The sequence below is a fragment of the Cynocephalus volans genome, chromosome 11, assembly GCF_027409185.1.
Source record: "Cynocephalus volans isolate mCynVol1 chromosome 11, mCynVol1.pri, whole genome shotgun sequence".
NCBI classification, from domain to species: domain Eukaryota; kingdom Metazoa; phylum Chordata; class Mammalia; order Dermoptera; family Cynocephalidae; genus Cynocephalus; species Cynocephalus volans.
The window spans coordinates 98,421,742-98,446,265 of NC_084470.1; the positions used below are offsets into that span (position 1 = coordinate 98,421,742).

General features: G+C 49.7%; 1 protein-coding gene across 1 annotated transcript; it reads right to left on the reverse strand.

Annotated features, from left to right (window-relative positions):
* Nucleotides 1-6,834: 6,834 nt before the first annotated feature.
* Nucleotides 6,835-24,318, reverse strand: SEC61A1 (SEC61 translocon subunit alpha 1). The gene is made up of 12 exons (XM_063114238.1): nt 24,206-24,318; nt 23,962-24,029; nt 21,071-21,136; nt 20,902-20,980; nt 19,796-19,927; nt 17,908-18,017; nt 17,478-17,631; nt 13,606-13,766; nt 11,814-12,011; nt 11,340-11,531; nt 10,706-10,782; nt 6,835-9,139 (listed from the first exon to the last, which is right to left on the reverse strand). The coding sequence occupies exons 1-12, from the start codon at nt 24,210-24,212 to the stop codon at nt 8,953-8,955; spliced, it is 1,431 nt and encodes a 476-aa protein (XP_062970308.1). The 5' UTR covers nt 24,213-24,318; the 3' UTR covers nt 6,835-8,952.
* Nucleotides 24,319-24,524: the final 206 nt, after the last annotated feature.

Consider the following 24,524-nt stretch of genomic DNA (forward strand, 5'->3'; position numbering starts at 1 on the left):
TAGCAAGAGCTTACTGTGTAATAGGGACTGTGGTAATTAACACCCTACATTGTGTTTAGCCTTCACTGTAGCCCTGAGGGGCTGGTGTTGTGCTTTAGGCCACTTTTACAGATGAGGAAGATGAAGTAAGGCTAAGTCCCTTGCCCAGCAAGTAAGAGATGGAACCAGGGTTTGCAAGCAGACTGGTTGAAGTCTGGGCTCCTACGTAACTCCTACAGCTACACTGCCTTTTTCAGTGTGTTGAGTTGTTGGCATGTAGCAGTAGCTAGGGGCCTTCAAGATCTGACCTTTGTACCAGGCAGATGAGGCAAATAGGATCAGGTGTGAGGGAAGTGACCTGCCTACAGTCATACCCAGAGGATAAGAAGCAGGCCCCTGCCCTGGCTGGACCTCTCGCTTCAGTCTGAAACGTTTCAGAGCATCTGAGGAACAGGATAGGAGCAGTGACAACAGCTAGACTCACAGCCACAGGCTGGGCAGTCTCTTTGCCAGCTGCTCAGGGGTACCCTCGTGTCCAGGGCAGTGGCGTTGGTTCCTGCTCCTCAGCTATCCTTGTCATGGTGGTGCCCAGGGAGATGGCCCAGCTTGCTGGGCTGGCTCCAAAGTGGGGGAGGTAGGTCTGGATAGGTAGGAAGGTTGGGTTATTTTAATTTTCCTACTATTTTTTCCAGCAAGGCCTGTGATTATTACATTAATCTTCCAGGCGAAGTTTTTACGACCGATCTCTCGAGGACTATGAGAAGTTTCTCCATCCATTACCGAGAGGGAAACAGACCCTAGCGGGGAGGAAGTATTTGTTACATCTTATCAGACTGACACACCATCTAACGACAATTACAGCAGCCCCATTTTTTGCACTATTTCGGATCCAGCGTGAAAAATTGTTGCAATACGAAAGTGAGGCGGGGTGGGAGCTGGTCACAGGAAGTGGATGGATATTCCAAGCTCTTGGCCCAGGCTCTCTTGGGCGCCTCCCAGCGAGCCCATCGGGTGGCTGAGGAGAAGGAATGTTTGCACATAAATCACAGCTCCCTGCCTTCTATGCTTGTGGCTCCAGAGACGTTTGTGAGAGCAGCAAGGGCTTGTGAAAGACGCCGTCCCCAGCCCTTGCTAGGAAAGCATCCTGTCCCCCACGTCGTTATGTCAGTGCAGATGCCTTCTAACCTGCTGCACCTCTTAGGGCCGCACTCCCAGATTGACATAGGCTGTCTTGTTTTCTAGGACTAAATGGATCATGATCTCACACCAGAGAGTGACTTAGTTAGCAAAACTTTCTTAGCCACTTCTCTAATGACATGGTGTTGCAGGAGGGTGGGGGCCACACTCCCTGTGGACCTCTGTCTCTCAGACTTGGGGCCAGCCCTAAACTGGGCAGCTGGAGTGGCCTGAGAAGGCCCTGATCTCCAGGTGGGAGAGGGGAGCAAAGATTCTGGGGGCACAGGGGATGGGGATGTGGTATTGATTTTCTTTGCTTGCTCTCTGGCCCTTGGTTCTGACAGAGTCCCTTCCTCTCTTTGAGCCTCGGTTTACTCATCTGTAGTATGGGACTGAGGACGCAAGCCCACAGACATGTGGAGCTGATATGATCCCATAGATTGATGTGAACACTTGGTGACATGACGTGTGGCTGGTCAGGCACCTGAGAGACCAAGATTGAGTCAAGAGTTCCCAATCTCTGTCCCTCTTGGAAGAAGAGAACGTCCCAGTTTGTCCAACAGGAACCAGAAGCCTGCTAGGCTCTGCCCTTCCACAGCCCAGAGCTGGAGCTTGGAAGGACCCTTAGGACCCCTCCCTGTTTGGATAAAGCTCTGAGGCCCAGAGGAGCAAGCACTGGGTCTGGGTCACGCAGCTCTGGAGCACAGCGCATGGCAGGGGGCAAGGGCGTGGGCTTTCCTCTGCGTCTTCGACTTCCAGAAAGGAGGCGCTGCCCATCACTGCGCCCTGGGACCCCAGTCCTGGGGGAGGCGCAGCCACGCTGGAGCAGCTGCAGCAGCAGGAGGGGAGGGACGGCTGTCCCCGTCCCAGCTTAGCATTGGCATCTGTCGGGCAGGCCAGCCCGCCCATTTGGTCTCTGGGAAACAGGCCCCTGGGAGGTAGGCCCGGTGTTGCCTCTGTCCCCTGCGGACACCCGCCCGCTCAGTCCCCTCCCGCCCTCGTCGTTTGTTCTGGCGACAGCGGGCTGCGAGGGGCGGGGAGGGCTGCTGTCGGCGCGGCTGGCCCTGTCCCCTCCCGTCAGTCGGCGGCGGGCGCGGTGATTAATGGGCGGCCGCGGCGCCGTCAGCGCGCGTCCCGGCGGCGATGGATGCGGCTGTCAGGCCGCCTGGCCCGCGCCGACCCCGGTCGGCCCCGCGCGATCAGGGCGGCGGCGGCTGGGCCGGCGCGATAAGATGCGCCGCCGCGCCCCTCCAACTGCCGTCGGTCCGTCCGTCCGTCCTGCCGCTGCCTGATTGATGGCGCAGCGCATCGCCAGGTCTGCTCGGTCCCACGCGCCGCGGCTGCACAGGGGCCTGCGCGACCGGGCCTGGGGGCTGGGGAGGGCTGGCGACCGCTCTATGACAGCCCACCCCGACCCCAGCCAGCCACTAGGGCCACCAGCCTCCCGGGCCGGCCTGTCGGCCTCCGCCCAAACCCGCTCGTAGGTGCCCCGGCCCAGGGACAAGCCCCGGTTCCGCCCTCGGGGCCGCAGGAAGGACGCCCCCGAGGCCATTGCACCTGCTCCGGTCCTCAGAGGCCCGGGCCCTCCGGAGCTCTGTCCCTGGGCCGCGTCCTGCTGCTGGAGGTGCCCGGGTCCTCTCAGCACACCTGCCGGCCCTGCCCGCGTCCCTCCAAGCGACCGGGGAGAAGAGCCAGCCAGCGCGCAAGCTCACCAGATCCTAATGGACGTGACCAGTCCCCCCAAGCTCCTCCACTTGGGACCAACTAGCGAGGCAGGAGGGGCCCGCTTCGGAGAGACAGACAGCCTTCAGCCCAACCGCTCACAAACCACGGGGAGGAGCCGTGGGCCAAGAGCTAAGGGGGGACAGGAGGGCTTCCCAAAGGAGGGGACGGGAGCGCAGGCGGGGCAGAAGCGGACACAGGCCGGGCGGGCGCCCGAGGGGAGGGGCCGGCTGGGCAGGCTGGGCCCGTCCCGTGCGAGGGACGAGGAGCTTCGGGGGCGAGCGGCGGCTGCGGCGCCGCTTCGCGGGGCTCCGCAGCCTCCCCACAGCGGCAGCGAGGCCGCAGCGCCCCCTCGTGGGCGCGCATAGCGCCGCCCGCTCGCCGCACGTGCAGAGTGTACGCCCAGGCCCGGCCGGCCAGCGGTCCCGAGTCGTCGCAGGGTGGGACTGACGCCGGGCTAAGGGGCGTGTCCCCGTGCGCATTCCCGTGAGGCTCATCGCGCTGGCCTTTTAATTACGAGAAATGCACTGCATTCTTTGAATGGGTGATTTTTAACATGGTTCAAAACTTGGATGTAAAAACCTCCCTCTACGCGCGCCTGCCTCCTGTTGCCTCGGCCTGCTTCCTGGAGGTGTGGCCCTCTTTAGAGGCATGGCATGTTCCAAATACTGGTGATGAAGCATGTCGAACCCTCAATCCCTCTTGCCCAGCCGTCGTTTTCTGTCATTTCCAGGTGAGCTGCAGACACAGCCCTCTTCGTCCCTAAATAGGACGCAATTACTACCTAGAGTTCGGTGTTTGCTTTTGTCTTTTCTTAAAAGTTAAACTTACATGCAGTGAAGTGCAGAAATGGACCCTGCCATGAGTTCTGACAAAGGAAACCCAAATCCCTATCAAGGATGTTGCTGTCACCCCAGAAAGTTCCTTGTGCCCCTCCCAGCCCCTCTCCAATACAACAGAGGCCACCGTTAGGATGTTCTTTGCCACAGATCAACTTTGCCTCGTCTAGAATTTCCTGGAAATGAGATTGTATAGCATGTACGTGTCTTTTGTGACTGGTCTCTTTCACTTGGAATAATGCTTTTGAGATTCGCGGTAGTTGTGGTGTCAGTCGTTTGTTCCATGTTGTTGCTGGGTAAGATCCATCATATGGATATACCACAATTCACTATCCATTGCCTGCTGATGGCCATTTGGACTGTTCCCAGTTTTCAGCTATTATGAACCTTCTTGTACAAGTCTTTGTGTAGGCACATATTTTTCTCTTGGGATTAAAGCTGGGTACAGGGTATGCATATGTTTAGTTTTATGAGAAATTGCTAGACCAGTCTATTTTTTTATCCACTCCCCCACCTCCTTTTTAAACACAAATAGTAGCATATGCTATCCTGCTTCTTGCTTTTTGTATTTTTCCTCAACAGTGTATCTTGGAGACTATTCTAACTCAGTATGTAAAGAAAGTCCTCCTAGTTCCTTTCCACAGGAGGGAGGTGCTGGGGTGGTGTAATTTATCCAGCTCCCTTCTGATGGGCATTTAGATGTTTCTAGCCTTAAGCTGGGTTTTGGAGGATGACCAGGAGTTTGTCAGGAGGACAGAAGGATCACAGGCCCAAAGGCATGGCAGACACTGCAGAATGCCTATTGCTGGGGCATGAGCTTTCCGAGTTATAGAAGCGTCTCTGTTCAGTTTACCCTGTGGGGCTCAGTAATGCTCACTGAGTGAAAAGGAGTGGGTGATGTGGTCCCAGAAGGGTTTTAGGGGAGTGAGGCAGGCACTGCCATTTAGGGGCGCCTCTGGGACTCTCCAGAACAGGCACTGGTGGGTACTGAAGTTTAGGCTGGGCTGTTGCTGACCCTTGGACAGTGCCATATGCCCATCCCCGGCCTCAGGAAGCCATGCTCCTCCTGGGTCATACACCTGAGCTTCCTGAGAACCTCATCCAGGCCCGGCAGGGACTTGGGCTGGGAAAGGGGTCTGAGATCCCAAGTCACACACATCACCTGAGCATCCTGCTTCCAGGAAATGGAGGCTGAAGCTGGGGTGGGAGGGGAGGGAGGAGCATATCCCAGCATGCCTATGGGAAAAGAGCATTTGGGGAACTTAGCAAGCTGGTCTTTTAATGGGGAAAAAAATGTATATATATATATATATGCATATATATATATATATATATTCACATATACACTCTTACATCTTAGAATGGATAAGGCTAGGGGTGGAGTGTCAGCAGGTGGAGAGTGCTGGGGGCTACAGCAGGGGGCACCTGGCTGAGGCTGGGGCTGTCCGTGAGCCAAGGGCAGTTTCCCCTGCAGGGACTCAGCCAAGGGCAGCATGGGAAAGCTCCCAGGGATTGGGGTGTGTCTCACTAGACTCCTCATTCCTTGCCCCAACTAGGTCCCTAGCACAGGTATCTGCAGGCAGGCCCAGCAGCCAAATGGGAGCTTGGGACAGGAAGAGAGCCTTGGGCTTTGTGTCTTGGCTCTGCCACTAAGTGGCTGTGTGACTGGAGGCCACATTCTGTTTTCCTAGGCCTCAGTTTTTTCACGTGTGAAATGAGGACAGTTTCCTTCCGGGCCTCTTGTGGGGGTGCAGTGAGAGCACGTGTAGGAAGTGGTTGGCATGGTGCCTGCCCCTGGAGAAAAGGAGAGCAAGCTTTGCCACCCAGTTGTGGGCACAGGCGAGAAGCTGCGCCACAGAGACTGTGAGATGGCACAGTGAGCCACGGCGCAGCCTGGGATCTCAAGCCACACACACGCACACACGGCTGCCTGTCTGTGGGCTGTGAGCTCTGTTCTAAGGCGAGGCTGGCCCCTGGCGCAGGCACAACCAAATGTCCCCAGGCAGTGAGGCAAGGCCCAGTGCTTCCCCGGGGAAGGAGGTTTTCTGACTTGAGCTTGTGGAGGCTGAAACACAGCGCCCTGCTGCCCTGGCACTCACAGCGCCTGGCTTGTCTAGAGCCCATGACCATGTGCTGTGCTCCTGTCCTGGGATTCCTGCGCCGCTCCTGTGGTTGCAGGTGTGGAGGCAGCATAGGGCAGAGCGGGACGCACGTGTGGGTCCCAGTGCAGTGTCAAAGCACAGTGCTGAGGGGTGCCTTGCACAGCACCTATCCAGGGGGTCCCAAAGGACATCTTACCCTGGCCCAACACCATCCCAGAATCAGAAAATTTCCAAGACACAGTCTAAGGTTCTCCAAGGAAACAGGGAGGCTGGAACCCCACCAGGGAGTAGCATCCACCCACAGCCTGGTCACGGGAGCCACCCTGCCCATCCATCCCTAGAGGGTTACAAGGAAGCAGTGGGCCAGGGTGTTGGGGAGGAGGGCTTGGGGTGAAGCCTTGTCCAGGGCTAGGATGAAAGAAGTGTGGTCTGCCATGTGGTGCAGTGTGGAGACAGACTGGAAGATTTCTGCATGTTCCAGGGGAGCAGCCACTGAGCCTGCCACCCCCATCCACACGCCACTGGACTCCTGGGTTGAGGGCCAACCTCTGGCTCAGCTACAGGTCTGCTCCGTGGCCAGTCTCACAACCGAGGTGAGACTTCTCCAGTGACCTGCTGTGTACTGAAGCCTGGACTCCGAAGGCTGGGAGGCATGGGGCCACAGGCTCCTGCCAAGAGGGCCTGCCTTCCTCCCACCAGGCAGCGAGCAAGGCTGCCTGCACTTGGCTGGAGGCCTTGAAGTTCTCACCGCAGACACTGTAGCTCCACCCTCCTGCAGTAGCTGCATACCTGCCCAGCACCTGGGCTGTGTTCTTTACCAAAAACGTGAGCAGGAGGTTGACATCACCATCAGGAGGAAGGAAGTTTTCTAGGCAAAATGCCTCTGAGGAGCTTCGACCTAGGGAGACCTCAGCCCAGCCTTTGACACACCTAAAGGTGCACTCAGCCTTCTGCTCTCATGGCCCTTTTTAGGAATAAAATCTAATTTAAAACTGAGAGAAGATGACCAAGAAGCGTGTGAGAAACCAGATTTATTTGTCACTCATTCACCTTATCTCAGTGATGCCACTTTGGCATCCACAGTGACAGTCCCCTGCAAGCCAGGGTCAGCCCCACCCATCACCCACTTTGACCACTGACCACGGGGTGTGAACCTGGGCCACACAGGGCCCAGCCGGATGGTCAGAGGCTGCAGGCAGGACGGCGGGGTTCCTGCTGAGGCCTGGCACTCTCCAGCCCCACAGCCCATGAGCTTGAGGACTGTGCTCGCCTCCCAGAGGCTGTAGCGGTCCCAGGGGTGTGCTAGCAGAGACCTACCGCTCTGTAGCAGTGACAGAGAGGACAGGGACAGTGGGAGAATCGGAGGTGGGAGGGCGTCAGGTCTCACAGGGTCTCCCACAGCTCAGGACTGGGTTGAGACAAGGCCACGTGTGATATGGTGGTAAGCCCTCGACTGGGGGTCGAGGGACCTGGGGCCCATCCTGGTTCTGCTGCCAACTTGCTGGGTGCTTCAAGCAAGTTGCTTCCTGTCTCTCGGTTGATCTGTTTCCTGGTTAGCACTGCCAGTGAGGTCTCCTGGGAAATCCCACCCTGACTCAGGTACAGTTTGCCACCTCTACTGCATCGCGACAGTGGCTCTATGCTTCAAAGGCCTCTGTGCCTGCTGCTGGTGCTGTGACTCTTCCTGCAGGGCTGCACTCACCCCCCGTGCTCCCTTCTTAGAATTGGGGAGTCGTCCTGCAAGAACAGCTTTGTCCTACCAGTGTCTAAAGGTCAACTGAGAACCTCCAGTTCCCTCAGGGTCTCAGTCCCCAACCCTACTGCCATCGCTGACAGGCAGCACCTGTCTTTGGAGACGGCCTCCTTAAAGGCCTTAGAAAGGGATCTAATCCCAAGATCTGGGTCACCTGTTGTTACAAACAGAACTGATTTTAGACATAATCGTGAGTCTCTTTATAATAAACACTGGAGCAGCTTACCAAAAATAACCTAGCTCCCTGAACCTGACTTCACTGCTGACCTTGAGCCTGAGCTCGCCTCTCTGCTGGCCCTGCTGGTGAGGGCTGAGGAGAGGAGACTGGTGGCTTCTCGTCATTGACTTACTTGCATTTGGTCCTAAGCACAATAAAAAATTCTAAAAATACGAGTGGGAGGTTTTCTGCCTAGAAGGTGGAAGTGGCTTGTGTGTGAACACAAAGTCGCTTTCTCTCTGTCTGACTGCCACCACAGGGTCTCCCCTTTCTAGGGGAGTGGGAGGACCGAGTGCAGCCATGAGGAGACAGGTCCAGTGACAGCTGGCAGAATTTGGACAGAGACCGATGTCCTTGCAAGGGTCCTTCACACAAGTGTCTACCTAGCTTGCCCAGGCTCAACTTCATAAAGATGGTGACTCTGACCTTGTGTGGCCAGAGGACACAAGCTGACTAAACCAGAGACAGCAGAGTCAGTGGACTCAAAGCCCAACTAGGACAGTCAGCGAGAAGAGCCAACAGGTGCATGCAGGAAAATAAACAGATGGCCCAGTGTCTTCTGGGAAATTCATCCCTCTCTTTTGGAAGAAGTGCTGTCCTAAAAAAATGACTTTTAGAGGGGAGAACAGTGGTGTCTTACAGAGAAACAGTCTGAAGCCAGATATTCCCACCCTGATTGTGAAGGAGACACGCTAGTAAGGTCCCATGTCCCCAGAAAACAGATAATCTGCTTCCAGCTTCACCCCTTACTGCCCAAACGAAACGCAGACATTTCAAAGTTTGTGCTTCCAACCAGAGTAAGAAATTCCCTTTGTGGGGAAATGACTGAGACCACTGTAGCCGCATATGGCACCGAGAAGGTACAAAGATTATGAGAAAAGGTGTATGGACATGCGGGGACAATAATTCAGCATTCTCACCTCCCTGGCAGTCAGCTGGATAAAACTTCACTTCTACAGTTCTTTTTGCCAATGCCAGAATAAAAAGCAAAATTTCAAATTGAAAAATGACTAGCACTTTACACAGTGGAATGAAAGAATATGAAACTCAAAAACATTATTAAACAAAAGTCCATATGCCACAGCAGCACTCTCCTGAGACCAGAGCTCCCCTCCTAGGCAGTTCCGGAGCACATGTCCTCTCCCTGGCTCATGGGAGACGGGCTCAGAACAGAAGGGCCCCCATGCTGCCGACCTCGCTCTGTTCCTTGACGAAGATTTCAAAGTACTGGTAGATGATTGTGACTGCAAGCAGGATCCCGGTTCCAGACCCGATGGCACCCAGGAAGTCAGCCAGGACTGAGAGGGCCCCGATGCAAAGTCCTCCAAAGGCAGCGGCTGTGGGGATGTACCTGGGGGGTGGGAGACGGTCAGCTCCATGCCACCTGCACACCCCCAAGCCAGGCCACAGGCAGGGGCTGCGCAGTCCAACAGGCGCACCCAGGATTTAGGAACCTAACACCTTCAGAGGCCACTCCACTCGCTCCTTGACATCTCATCTACTAACACGTGCATGTTCCAGACTAAAGCCTTGCTGGCCACATGTGGCTAGCTAGTGGCCTGTGACTAGTCCGAATTGAGATGTTGAGGATATCACACAAGATTCTGAAGATTTGGTTTGAAAACAAGAATGTAAAATATCTTGTCATGATTTTCTGCCATTAATTACAAATTGAAACAATACTCTGCATACATTGGGTTCAAAAAAATATATTAAAATTAACTTTACCTCATTTTTACTTTTTTTTTTTTGTGACTGGCTGGCATACTTTTTATGTTTTTAATGTGACTACTAGAAATTTGAAAATTTACTTATGTGACTTACATTTCTACCCAACAGAGCTATCAACCTAGAGGCTTATGTTACCAGGATGAACTGAATGGCCTGCTGTTCCTGCTGGGGACCGGGAGATGACCTGCACTTCATGGTGTCTGCTTTTCTTGCCATTGCTCCCTCAGCTGAGGGTCAGCAAGCTACAGCCCACAGCACAACCTGGTCTGCCACCTGATTTTGTCAGCAGCTTTGTAGGAACACAGCCATGCTTATCTGTCCATGTTTTGTCTGTGGCTGCCTTCAAGTCACAATGAAAGAGATGAACAGCCGTGACAGACTGCAGGGCCCAAATAGCTTTAATACCCTCAGTGCCGCCAGCCTGTTGCCCAGGAGGCAGCTCCATTATCTATGACAAAAGCGTGCAGATTGCACGGTGCTGTGCAAGCATGCAAGGTTACCCCATGTGCCCCTCACCCAGCTGCCCCCCATGTCCAGGGAGCTCTCTTGCTCCCCAATCTCCCTCTTCTCCAGCTCCAAGGTGATGGCGCATTTGGCCACCGTCACCCTGGCCCAAACTCTCACAGCAGCCTGGCTTGTCTTTGGCTTCCTCCTTCCCTCTCTGGTTTGTCTCACCAGCACTGACCTTCCTAAAAGACCACAGGTCCCGCCTCATCCGTGCCCAGCCTCTGCTGGCCTCTCCAGCCTCACCTCCCCCGCAGGCCCCCCTAGTCTGCACTCAGACACCCGGACCTCCTGCTTTGAGCTCACAGGCTGACCTCCTCTTGGGCGACCCCTTCAGTGCCCGGCCACCCTGCTGGCACAAGCAAAAGGTGAGGTGCGGCCGCCGCCTGCACTGTCTCCCTCAGAACCCTTCCCCACTGTCCCTGTGCGCTGACCACATGCCTCCGTCCCCCTACTTGGTGGCCACGTGTTTCAGGAGGGAGCTATATGCATTTATTTTTATACAAGTATCTCCAGTATCCAACATAGCAAGTGCATAAACGTTTAATGACCTTTCCTATGCTGTAACCCAAGGATGAGATTTAGTGAGCCAGAAAATCCTAAGGCCTATCAGGACTCTCGACATGTGAGAAAACTGCACATGCCCATGAACATGACACTGGGGGCCTAGGCCAGCACTCACCGATTGAGCTCATGGACCATGGAAGTCTCTCGGTGGCCTCTCATCACCATCTGCTGTTCCTTCAGCTGCTTTGCAACCTGCATGATGCCCACCGAGGAGAAGACATGCTCAGTTTTCAATGGGACGTTGAAGGGAAGGTAGACATTTCATAGTGGCATAGTGGTATTAAACAGTTATAGATTTTCTCCTTCAGCACTAACAATATTTATATAGAGAACTTTAAAACTGCTGCAAGGAAGTCACAGGACAAAGTCTAATTTTACACTTTGGCTTCAGATTTCAGAATTGGTGCTAATTTAATGTTGGGCTTCATCTGTTGGCCTGAGGCTGACCACCTGTGTTTGTCACAAGCCACTATTTATTTATTTTTTATTTTATTTTATTTTTTAAAAGATGACTGGTAAGGGGATCTCAACCCTTGGCTTGGTGTTGTCAGTACCACGCTCAGCCAGTGAGCCAACTGGCCATCCCTACATAGGATCCGAACCTGTGGCCTTGGTGTTATCAGCACCGCACTCTCCCAAGTGAGCCATGGGCTGGCCCACAAGCCACTATTTATGAAGAGGTGACAAGTTAATACCCTTATACCAGTAACAGTTCAATCATCTCTCTAGAAATCTTTACTTCTACTTACATCTTTGGCAGAGGAACCTGAGACCTCAATCCATGTTTTGGAGAAGAATGCACATGAGCCCAGCATGAACACTATGTACACAACTGCATGGACAGGGTCTTCTAACACGGAACCAAAAGACTCTGGAGGGGACAGGTAATAGCAAAGGCCACCAACTGGATAAGCACGTGCTGGGCCCCCAGAAGAAGTGTCCTGGGAAGAAGAAACAGAATGCCTGTGAATGCTGTTTCATTATAACACAGCATCAAAACAAAAGATAGTCTTCAGCATATGAAAGGATACAATATTATTTAAGTGCCCACAGTGCATTTTTCTTACTGAAAAGAAAATTTAATGTGCTGAATTAGTTCGAAGCACAGTTGGAAAATATCTTTGGTTAAAACATTTGGTCACGAGCAAGAACACACCAACACAAACCACTACAAATAGTAACATCACTAGAAAAGGAGTACATCTTAAATCAGCTACACTTACAGACCAGGTGCCCAGCAGGCTGACCAGCAGGTTGCCACTGAAGCGAGCTGACAGCATCTGGGAGATGACATACAGATTGGACACCAGGGCAGACTGCAGGATGATGGGGATGTTGGAAGTGTAGAAGAGCTTGATGGGGTAGGTGTTGTACTGGCCTCGGTAACGGGCTGACTTGATTGGCAGGTCCACTCGGAAGCCCTGAGAAGCCAAACAGAACAGAACATCCCTGCACTGCCTCAATGCAGCCTAGTGCACAGGAACAGACAGTGGGGACAGGCAGGCCAGCCCTGGGGAGGCAGCCCTGGCGTGGGTTCTGAGTGTGTCTGAGAGCACATGCCCCTTCCTTACCCAGCGCTGCACTATTGCACTTGGGGGCACACTCAGGAGGGTCCAGAAGAACTGGTTTAAAAATGCCCTAAAGCACGGCACAGTGGAATGATCCCATTTTTGTCAAAAAAAAAAAAAAAAAAAAAAAAAAAAAAAAAAAAAAGTCCACCGCATTATACCTACATAGATGTGGAATATACAGAAAATCCTGGAAGGACACATCCCTAGATCCCGACAGTAGTTCTCTCTATAAATACAACTGCTATCTCTGAAACCCATGGAAAATAGAAAGTGTTTCTTGTATGTTGTTTTTATGAACTCCCAGTGCCTAGAACAGGGCTCAGAATACAGATTTAAAGTAAATTCTTAATGATCTGACTGCAAATACTTGCCAAGGCTCTAAAAGAGTTAGCTGGGCCGGCCCGTGGCTCACTCGGTAGAGTGCGGTGCTGATAACACCAAGGCCCCGGGTTCGGTTCCCATATACGGATGGCCGGTTCGCTCACTGGCTGAGTGTGGTGCTGACAACACCAAGTCAAGGGTTAAGATCCCCTTACCGGTCATCTTTAAAAAAAAAAATAAATAAATAAAAAATAAATAAATAAATAAATAAAAGAGTTAGCTTATTTATTTATTTATTTTTCTGACCGGTAAGGGGATCACAACCCTAGGCACGGTGTGGTCTGCACCACGCCCAGCCAGCGAGCACACCGGCCATCCCTATATAGGATCCGAACCTGTGGCCTCGGTGCTACCAGCACCACACTCTCCCAAGTGAAACATGGGGCCGGCCCAAGAGTTAGCTTATTATTAATCAGGCATCTGACTAATAAAAGTTTCAGCATAAGTAACAGATTAATTTATTTGCTTCTCAGAAAAAGCATTCACCTAATTTTTAAGAACATAAAACTGCCTTTCAACTGCTGTCCCTTCTTTTTAATAAATACCAAAATATAAAACGGACAATCAAAAAATACAAAGATAATCTAATTATAGAAAAGGAACTGGAAGTTCAGGTGTCTTATTCAGAAGCAAGTTAAAGAGACTAATAATTTTAAAGGTAAGGGCTCGTAAGAGGAAGGGCTTCGTCCAAGATTAAGATGTTGCCTACAAATACTCTAGATTCTGGGGAAGACAGCAGCGAGGTTTTAGAGCTTGACTACTTTTCACTTCTCTTGAACTAAGGACTTAAAAACATATCTGCTGGTAGGCCCAACCCAAAGAAAGATGATTCCAGAAATGTTAGAACTGCCTTAATTTTGCTTAGTTTGGGCAAATCCCTGACTTAGTGAACACACCTGTCCAGCTCACATGGAAATTGCTCCCTTCAAACGCCATCTCACCATTGCAGTGTGATAGGACAGCATGTGCACCTCCCTGGGACAGGGTGGGGGTGTACACACCAAGGCATTCTGAAACTTAGATCCAGACCATCAGAACTCCCTGGGGTCCGATCTGGACGCACCTGGAAATAGATGACCACTGCAAAGACAAAGATGGTGGCGATGAGGTTCATGAGGTTGGGGAGGTTCTGGCGGTAAAATGCCTCTCGGAGGGCTCGGACTTTGTCGGTGCGTGTGGCCAGCAGGTGGAACAGTGCGATGATGGCGCCTTCAAACTCCATTCCTGTTGGCGGAGGAGGGCCAAAAGTAGTGAAGGACCTAAAAGCAACTAAATCTGCCTCCAGGTGGCTTAGCAGCCGGCACAGAGGCAGGAGAGCAGAGGCAGTTATGAGAGTCACAGTGCCTACTCCTGCAGCCACGGGGACATGGTATGGGTTTCTCTAATCCCTCGTTACTATTTCTTCCATAGAGAGTGCAAACTACAGAAACAGGCTGTTCTACTTTTTTGAGTTCAATTATCTCATTTCTTAGGCATATGAGACAATGGCCACCAGATGTGTGAACGAAGATCACCAACTAAAAAAAATAAAGCAGGGTCTGCTGAGCTCTAGCTGGAAGGGCTGTGCATTGAAGAGTGTTTGGAGTTGACAAATCCACTTTCCTGGAAAATCCCAGGAACTATGAGCATCCATTCAATGGCTCTGAAATATAGGCCGCCCCAGCCAGGTGGGGCGGAGGTGCTCTGCTCCTCACACTGACTCTGAAAGCAGAGCATGACACTCATGCCCACCACGTGGCCCCATCCAAACTGGAGCTCATGCCCTACCATGAGATGGTGCTGAGGAAGGTAGGCCCAGCAGCACGGTGAGTTTACTGACAGACTAAAGGAAAACTGGAAGAAAGAGGACCCAAGCTGAGGACTAGGCAACAGGGGGCAAGAGCAAGCTGGGGAGCATGGTGCATTATTAAAGCCTAATTGCCAAGAAAAAAAGAAAGGGCTGGTTGATTAGCTCAGTTGGTTACAGTGCAGTATTATAACATCAAGGTTAAGGGTTCAGATTCCTGTACCAGCCAGTTGCCAAAAAACAGACAAAAAAACGGCTAAACTAAGAAATAAGAACATCGCATCACTGTGTAACCTCTGCTGTTCTATGATAGCGTAACTACCCCACAATGGAAGCCTGGCAACTCATGCTTTTGTTGACAGGAAGCTGACGCTGTCCACGCAGTGTGGGGTAATGGTGTTGGTACCATGAGGTGCACCAAGGACTGCCCTGGGATGGCATTTCCCTCCAGTTTCTAACATGTTATAGCTGAAAACACCGGCTGCTTCCTCCTGGACCTCTCAGAGATGACATGTCAGGCACACCATCTAACGGGTGTTACACTGACCTCTGGAGCCCTGGGACGTGTGCAAGAAACACCGAGCGCAACCCTCTGGGCTTCCCCTCGCCCTGCGCCAGTCTTTCGTCAGTTCCATCCTTTCCACTTTTGGTCATGTGCGACCACGTTGGCCTGTCTCCCTACTGTACAGAACCCAGGGATATTAAAGCTGGAGCCAGGACAAGGCTCTTATTTTATAGAGGACGAAGGCCGGGGAGCTGAGGGGAAGGAAGAAGGAACTTGTTCATGCCACCCCCCAATACCTCTCCGGTCTCACCACCAACCACTCTCCCCTTGTTCATTCTGCTCCAGCCACACACGCCGATCCCTGAGCACACTGCATACATCCTCACCTCAGGGCCTGCACACCTGCTGGTTCTCTCCAAATGGAACAATCTCCCCAGTCAGTCACGGGGCTCCCTCACCTCAGTCAGGACTTCACTGTACTGTCTGTGAGGCCCTGCTTGGCTACCTGGACTAACACTGCAACAACCATCCCTGGCAGTCCCGTCTTCTTCCTCTGATTCTGAACTGGGGAGCCTATGGCAATGCCCAGCACAAAGACAACACACGTTTTTCTTCCTATGCATTCCCAGTGCCCAAAACAGCACCTGGTACTTAACGGTGCCTGATCAATACTTGCTGAACGAAAGGCTAATTAACAGCAGTGCCAGAGTTAGGCCCTAGCTCTCCTAATTTTCAACATAACTATTTCTCAAAATTTGCTACCTGCTGAGTCTCTGGGAACAAGACAGTCTCTAGGTGCCAGTGCTTCAGGGGTAGAGGCTGTTTTGCATCTGCACTGTCCCCACTGCCCAGGGAAGCAGCAAGAGTTATTCTCTCAGTCTGAGAGGGCTCATTCAACAACCTGTTTCCAGCTTCACAAGCCAAGCTGGAGCCGAGCTCTAGGCCACACTGCAAGGCTGCCCTCCACGTGGCTCTTCCTCCTCACTCCTCTCTACTCCCTCTAGTGCCTCTCACCACCTGCATGCAGTTGGCTGGGGAATAACCCTTCCCAGACGCACCTCCACTCCAGCCAGGTCCCAAACACGGCCAGCTGACATTGTGACACATCGACCTCAAAGCTAGAGACAAATCCACCTTTGCTTCTCAGTCTTTGAAAATGCCTCTTGGTCCCACCTCTTTTGCGTTTTCCTGCCAAAGCCCTCACTCAGGGCTTTTGTGCAGGCTGGCCTGTCAAAGCTGGATTACTGCAAACTGGCCTAGCTGTGTTCTCGGCCTATGTTCGAGTGTGGAGTAAACCATCCCTTCCAAATTCCGGCCCCCATCGCTCACTGCCCTGCTCCAGAATGGAATGAATCCTTTGGCTGGTTGTTGCTGGGCTTATGGGCCTTTCCTGACTGCCTTGGCCTCTACTCCAGTATCACTTCCTTCAAACTCAGCGGTCCCCAAGGCTAGCCGCCATTATGGTCCTGCCACACACTAGAGCTCCTCCTGCACCTTTACCGTCCTGCCTTTCCACATCCAGTCCTGCAAAACCCTGCCTTCCGTTCCCCAGCTTCTCCCAATTTGTCTTGGATTTCCTAAAATTCTAGGAAGAGCCCGGGGAAGAATCAAATCTGATCTTGCCCACTCTTCTCTAAAGTTTCCTTGACATTTCCTCCCTTAAGCTACACTCTTTGTAATCTGTTTGGCACATGTAGCCTTCCCTTGTCTGGGGACCAGTTTTTGGTCTCATTAATGAGATTATACGATCTCTGAAGGCCAGGGACTCTGTTTCCAACATTCAAGAGAATAGTACAATGCTTGTGAATATTTCTCATGGGACTCTTCTAAGTGAATAACATATTTAGTGACAAAAAAAGCCTATTTCCTTTTCCTAATAAGTCTCACTCTAAGACTTCCCTTGTAGTTTAGTAATCTTTATCTAAAACATCCTTTGTAACAAGACTTCTATGGCACTTAGTGTATATAATGTAGTGTACTAACATTTGATAGGCATCTACTAAGAGCCAGGCATCATGTAATTTCGTGTTTCTCATTTCATCCTGGCAACCAAGTGTCAGCAGTGGAAGAATGTGCCCAAAGCCACAGATGTACGGCTAAAAGGAACAGCTAGGATTTGAACCTAGATGGTGAACCCCAAGTTCAGAACTCTTCACAAAGCTGCCCATTGCATGACCAAGTGCTTTAGTAATTTCATTTTTAGAAACTTATTCATTGAGAGCAACAATCAAAATACTTGTACATAAAGATGAATGTATGAGGATGTTCACTGTCTCCATGTTAACAACAACAACAACAAAACTGGAAATGACTTAAATGTTCATCAGAAGACAACTGGTTAAAATAAATGTTTCTTAAACTTGCAATGGAAGTTCATGCTGTGTTAAGAAAAACGAGACAGGATTATGTATTCCAGCATTCCAAATGTCCACGAAGTAGTCTTACACGAAAAATACAAGTTAGGTATCATTATAAGTATATGCCTATCTGTGTTTTAAATTCTCTGCAGATGCACACAGAAAAATCAGAAGAGATATACCTAAAACGGACATAATTTTCTGTGGAGGGGATAGCTTTTGCCTTACACTTAGCACACGACAACAATTCTTGCTGACCTCTGTCTGGGGGTGCCCAGGGCCCTTACCTCGGCCCGTGTTGACAGTGGTGGGGCTGAGAGCCTTCCACACAATGGTCTCACAGATGTTAGTTGCAATGAAGAGGGAGATCCCAGAGCCCAAGCCGTACCCCTTCTGCAGGAGTTCATCCAAAAGCAGGACAATCAAGCCAGCAACAAAGAGCTGTAAAAATTAAGAAATAAAAGTAAAAAAAACCCAAACAGACTGTGTATTACTGCTCCCCACGGACATGGTTCTTGGATATAAATGCTGAAGGCTGAGTCATTCGCAACCAGACATTGGTTAGCAGAGCCTTCCCCTGGTGAGTTCAGAAGGGCAAATCCAGGATCTTTTGATGCTTATCAGTAAGAGTCCCTTTTATTCGTGGTTGAGATCTGTAATTTGAGAATTGTAAGTGTGAGGTGCTACTCAGAAGGGGGATGTCTGCATAACAGTTACCTGAATGGTGATTAACAGGCAGATTCCAGCACCCATTTCAGAAGGGTCCCCATACATTCCTGTCATCACATACACGATAGACTGGCCAATAGTAATGATCATGCCAAACACTAGAAATCAAAAGAAAACTGTGTTTCCAAAGTGGGATATTACACAATAGCAGAGGAAACAGTTACTGAACACCTACTCAGTGCCAGGCACTGGGGAGAACAAAGACAAAAGTATCGATACTGCTTCCAAGGAGCTTGGTGAAGGAAACTAATATTCCCATCATCAAAGTACACCCTAATTCAAGTGCCTTTTAACAAAAACACCTTGCTCTTTAATTCCACCTTTTCCAAATTCACTTTCCTTTTAGTAAAGGAAGGAGTAAAAGAACTGAAACATGGCAAATCTGGTTCTTATGAAAGGCAAACCAAGGCAGAAATCTACTCCAGACGACATTCAGAGACATCCAATCTAGTGACGTCACCACTTTCAGCACTCAATTCAATGTCAGGGCACTTAGGATGTGGACGGCTCATGCACTGCAACACACATTTGGGCCACCTCTGCAGGCTTGCCATCCAGGTCTGAGTCCAGAACACAGAACACTAACTAACTTTGGGGTAAAGTGGTCTCCTAATTTTTATTTAATGCATTTCTGAAGGGAAAAAGCCACAAAATCAGTTTGGTTACTATACCCATTTCCTCTGCTACTGAGCTCTTCTGGTCTAATAGAAGCTTTCCTTCATGTAGATTATTTTTGTTTCTTGTCTTTCCTTATACTTCACCACAATGGAACTGACATATTTTATTGGTTCCACAGTATGAGATGGGTTTCTAAGTATGGGCTTGTACTTCAATTTCAGTTTTCCTGCTTAGCCTGTCATGTAAAATAAAATTTTGTAACACCAAGGTCAAGAGTTCGGATTCCTGTACTGGCTAGCTGCCAATAATAATAATAATAATAACAACAACAACAATAATAACAACAACAAATTTTTACTCCCACGTGTCTATCAAATATAGTCGCATTTGACTTTTTAAAAAGTTCTCAGTAATACTGAATTCTTAAGGCAAAAAATATTAAAAACATTGTCGCGACTAGAGACAACAACTGATTTGTGGTACTGAAAAATAATGCATGTATATATTTAAAATCCTGATTTATATCTGAAACTAAGTTTAAATTAGATGTATTTCTCGCTCAATTATTTAACCTACTAATGAAAGAGATTCTGTAAAACATGATGGTGTGGAAGAAAAGGTGGCTGGGGTAGGAAATTGTAAATATTTCCTGACTAATATACTTCAGTTAACAGAGCCTAAACATGGTTAATTCTAATGACTGGTCACTGTTACTAGTAGCACTATTTGCTATGAGGCAAACACCATTATCATTACCATTTTTACAGATGAAGAAACTGAGACTTAAATAAAGCTAGTACACAGTAGAACTGGATTCAGAGGATCACTTTTCCTTACAGTTAAATCCTTTTAAACTCCCAGAAGAAAGAAAAACAACACTTGCTAAGTAACAGCTGTGTGCCAGGCACTGTGAGAGTGATTACTGTGTCACCCTTACTTAGACTCCAAGTGGATGGTGCCTCCTTCTCAGTGGTAATGAAACTGTGGCTGGTGGAGGAGGGATCTGCAACCCCTGCTCCTTTCACTCCATAGTGTGCCCTTGGGGGCACTCCACCCACTCCCCTGCCTTGCCTAGCCTATCCCCAGCGCCTGGCACCTCTGCTCTCCAGAGGAGCTCTTTCCCTCTAACATAGGCCACAGAGCATCTGCAGGGTTGGCAGCCACAGCTTACAAAGAAAAACTGCTTTGTTGCCCCAAACTTTACAGCATTCAAATTCTCAACTATAGACATCAGAACATTATTCACAATGTTTCTTACACTTTTGGGCTCCGTTGAAGAGAGCTCGGTCTTTTGGAGTGTCACCAACTTCAATTATCTTGGCGCCAGCCAAGAGTTGCATGATAAGGCCAGAGGTCACAATGGGAGAGATACCCAGCTCCATCAGTGTGCCTTGAGGAAAGGGGGAGGAAAAACACAGCCAATATTAGCTAGGAAAAGCAAAACATTATTTAAAAAAATGAATGAACAAAAATACGACTGGGTACCCCTTTTACAGATCCAATGTGTTTCAGTTTGTTAGTGTTTAACTTAGAGAATGACCCCCAAATATTGACAATTAGAGTATAACCCAATTCATTCTGTTCAGCCTCCTGGGCAACATCTTATTCTGCTTAGGAAGTCACACAGTGTCCATACAGATTGCTGCATTTAAATTCACCATAAACAGATTCATCTGGCTTTACAGAGATAATAAAGACTTGTCTCTTCATCTGGTAATAAAAAAGAATACCATTCAAGTAATTTCCAGCATTTAGAAAGGGGGCCTGTACAATTTTATCTAGTTGTGAATAAATTCTACTTCCCATCATGCTAAAATGAGCTATACTTCCGAATGATTTGGAGCTTATTAAAAATGAGTTAATCAAATGCACTATCAACATACACATTCAGAATCCTCCCCACCACCCACAGGTAACTGGTTAGAGTATACAAAACACTGTTAATGTATTTTTTGACACTTATATGTAACCTATAGATATGAAAAAGATGCAGCTGAAAAATAAATTACATATTCTAAAGACTGTTACCAATTGAAATGTCATCATTTCAAGTATTTAAGAAGTATTCTAGTTTTTCCATGTTTTTAAAAAAATTCTCTACAATGTAGACTTATCTTGTTATTACAGGTTTGGTACTGTATTCAAACACAATTCCAAATACGATGGTATGCCTGGGTGCTGAATTCAGCATTTAATAAGGCTATTCAACAAAGCACACTAACATTCTTCACTCTATTTTCCAAGCCACATATCTTCACAAACACCCCGTGAACTCCACCTAAAGCTAAAGCCTGTAATTTAACTAAATGAGGCTAGTCAAGCCCGCATCGTACTCAGAAAAGGCAGAGAGAGCCAGAGTCCTACCTCTGTTAGAGGCTAGAATCACTCTCATCCAATAGAAAGGGTCAGCTGAATCTGAAGACATGATACCAAATAGGGGAATCTGGAAACAAGCAAAGAGCAAAGTAGTCAGCATGCTTGCTGCAGCCCACTTATCCCCACCCCAGTAATGAAACATGAAACCTGTGTTTACCTGGCAGCATACTAAGAAAATAAAGAGGGTGATAGCGGTCCACAGCACTTTCTCCTTGAACTGAATCTATGGCAGAAGAGAATGAATTAAAGCAACAAGTTAGTTTTCACAACCAAATTAATAAAGATGGACTCAAATCAGACCCCTTTCTTTCTCTGTTCACCAGAGGAGTAAGCCAAAACCATGTACCAAACATAAGCATGAAAACACGAGCACCATGTACGCTTGCTTTCTATGCACAGGGACAATGCAAAGATCTTCCTGGGCATCATCTTCGTTAACCCTCACCCTGCATGGCATTATTATCTTTATTCCACTGTGAGAAAACCAAGTCTAAGGGAAGCTATGTAATTTGTCCTCAATCCCACAGCTGAAGCAAATTTGAGCCAAAAGCTGTACTCCATACTATTAGCATTAACCGTTTAGACCCAAGATCAAAGAATGACTTGTGAAACAGACAAACCTTTATAGCATACCAGCAATGGCTTTTTATTTGAGAGAGACTGTAAGTAACAAAACCTTGTTATTCAGCAGATAACTTGGAATGGGGGACCGACTGTTCAATAGTGTATTTTTTATGAATTAGGGGTAAAACAATGTAATGCCCAATATTGGGGGAAGGTAGGGAGAGTTGCACGTTTCACCTGTTCACTCACTACTAATAACATCTGTTTAACTTTAAAAATCTTCACGTCTCTTCAGGTATTTAAGTAGGATAGATGACAAGAATCATTTTACAGATGACTATTAAGTATCACTAGAGAAGTTTAGACCCCCCTGCCCAAGGCCTCTATTACTAAGCAGTAGAGTGGGAACTCATCCAGGTCTTCTAAAACTTCTACAACTGAGCATCTTCACTAGTACTAGCTGCTCACACTACAGCAAGGGCTTTAGAGGGCTTAACAACCACATTAATTATTGTTCAGATGAGGATTTTGAGGTGGAAATACCTCATGAGTGACTAACAGTTTTAAGTGAACATAAGTGTGTTCTTTAAAAACACTTTTTAATTTGAGAGACAGAGAAGTCTAAGCGAGCCCTGAGTCAGTGTCCTGCCTCTCTGGTCAGAAGTCACGGACCTCTATGTATACCATGCTACACTCTAGTCGGGATGCAATAATGCGTTCACACAATGGTGGTGTGAATTCAATGCTCAGCTACTCCACATGAAGCTGGGAGGAATTCACAGAATTCTTCTTTTTCTTCTCCTTGAGAATGCTCCCCTTCCCACCTGTTATTACACCACTCCAAGAAATTACAAGTTGGCGAAGGGAAGCCAACAACTTTTCAGACTAATCAGTAATATGACAAACTTGTAGGGAAATAAATCTTTATGGGGGAAAAACAGCAGAATATTTTTTCAAGACTCATTTTTTTTTTTTGGCAGCCGGCCAGGACGGGGATCTGAACCCTTGACCTTGGTGTTACCAGCCCCATACTCTAACCAAGTGAGCTAACGCGCCAGCCCTTGACTCCTCATTTTTCTATGACCAAGTCTCTTCTCCTGGTTATAACCAAATTAAAAGCAAAATTTCAAAAGCTCTTTATCCAAGTCCTGTCTCCTCTGCCTCTTAAATAGCCCCTAAATCCACCCTTGCTCAGTACCACAGTTCACCCTCCAATGCAGTAGCCTCTAAATCATACTCAATTCTGTCCCTTACTTACTTCCAAAGCCCTTTTCATTCGCCTCCTTTTGCTTCTCCACTGACGCTTCATGTTCTCTCAGTATGAGCTATACCTAACAACCTCCCATCCAAACACACTACAGTCTTGTGTTCTTTGCCTTTGCAAACTATACAAGGGTACTTTAAAAAGTTCGTGGAAAAATTTGCATTAACTTTTAATTCTATTTTTCCACGAGCTTTTTGAAACCCCGTCGTATACTGCTTTTGCCTATGATTCCTTCCATCCCATCAAAGAAACTTCTATTCCTCCTTCAAAACCCCCATCAGACATCACCTCTTCCAGAGCTAATCCCTCCCTGGGCCACCGTTGTATCTTGCACGTACTTCCCTTGTTCCACCTACCATACTTAGTCACAAGGCCAAAGCCACACTGCTGTTAAGAGGCTGTGTAAGGGGTGAGACCTAGGTTTGCCTGGCTCCAGAGACATATCCTTTCTACTATGATGAGACTGAGGACGTAGAGCTTTACAAATTAGTTCATCAAAGGCAGCATGTATGTGGGGCATTTATATAAAAGTGCCTCCAAGAACCCACGTGTTCATGTGGATATAAGCTACACACAAACATACCTGAATTCATTAACAGTCTGAAAAAAACGTGGAGACGAAAACATTTCACTATTCACTCTCTAACGTACGAACTTAATGACACTCTTCGTTTTTACTTATATTGGCAACACTCACTCCCTTGGGCTGTAGCTGTGCAGCCACGGAAACTGATACAAATTCAGCACAGCTCTACGTTTCGACTTTCCTTGTTTTGGTATACCTGCTGTGAAAAGCAACAGCCTTCACAAAATGCCTCTATTCTCAGTTCGGTGACAGCCCACACGAGAGATACAAACTCATTCATACAGACAAATGTGACTGCTCTTAGCAGCTGGAAAGAAAGGGCGTCTCCCAGAAAAGAATCCAAGCCGCGACCTGCTCTTCTGGAGGTGGAGAAGGGGGGGGTAGCTCCAGCCGGCCGTCCTGACCGAGGCCTAGTCATCCGCAGCCCACATCCGTTTCGGGGACTCGGGGACAGGGCAAGCCCCAGACTCTATTCACCGAGCGACATCCACCACACGGCCCCCACGTAGGACGCCGTGGCTCCAGAGGGAGCCCCGCACAGCCAGGCCGCCGTCCCCAGCGACGGGGGCCACGGAGCGCTCGGCCCGCTGCGGGAGGACGAAGGGATCGCGGCGGCGCCACGCACGGAGCCTACCTTCCTCTCCGGCTTCTGGATCTCCGGCAGAATGACACAGAAGGGCTTGATGACTTCCAGGAACTTGACTGTGGAGGAGAAACGAAAGGAGTCAGGACACAGAGGGACCCGAGGCGCCAACCCGGGGAGGCCCCGCGCCCTGGCTGGGAGAGAGCGCGCGGGAACCGCCGGGGGCTGGCGGGCGCCCGACCGCACGGGCGAGAGGAGGGGGTCGGCCGCGCCGGGCCGTCACCGCAGGACTCACTCGCCATGGCGGCGGCGGCTCGCTCCGCTCCGGGTGAGGCGACGCGGCCCGCGGCCCAGCCTGCTCCGGGACTCGGCGGGCTGATGGAGAGACACGTCAGTGCTAGCCCGCCGGCAGCGGCGCGGGGCGGGGCGGAGTTGGGGGCGGGCCGCAGGCCGCTTCCGCTTCCGCTTCCTGCCACGCGCGCCGGCCGCCCCTCCGGGCCACCACTCCCGGCGTGCAGCGGGGCGCCCGGGGCCTGTCGGGAAGAACGTGCGCAGCGCGCGGCGGGGCGCAGGGCGCGCCGGGATCGGACGTGCGGCTGCGCAGACTCAGCACG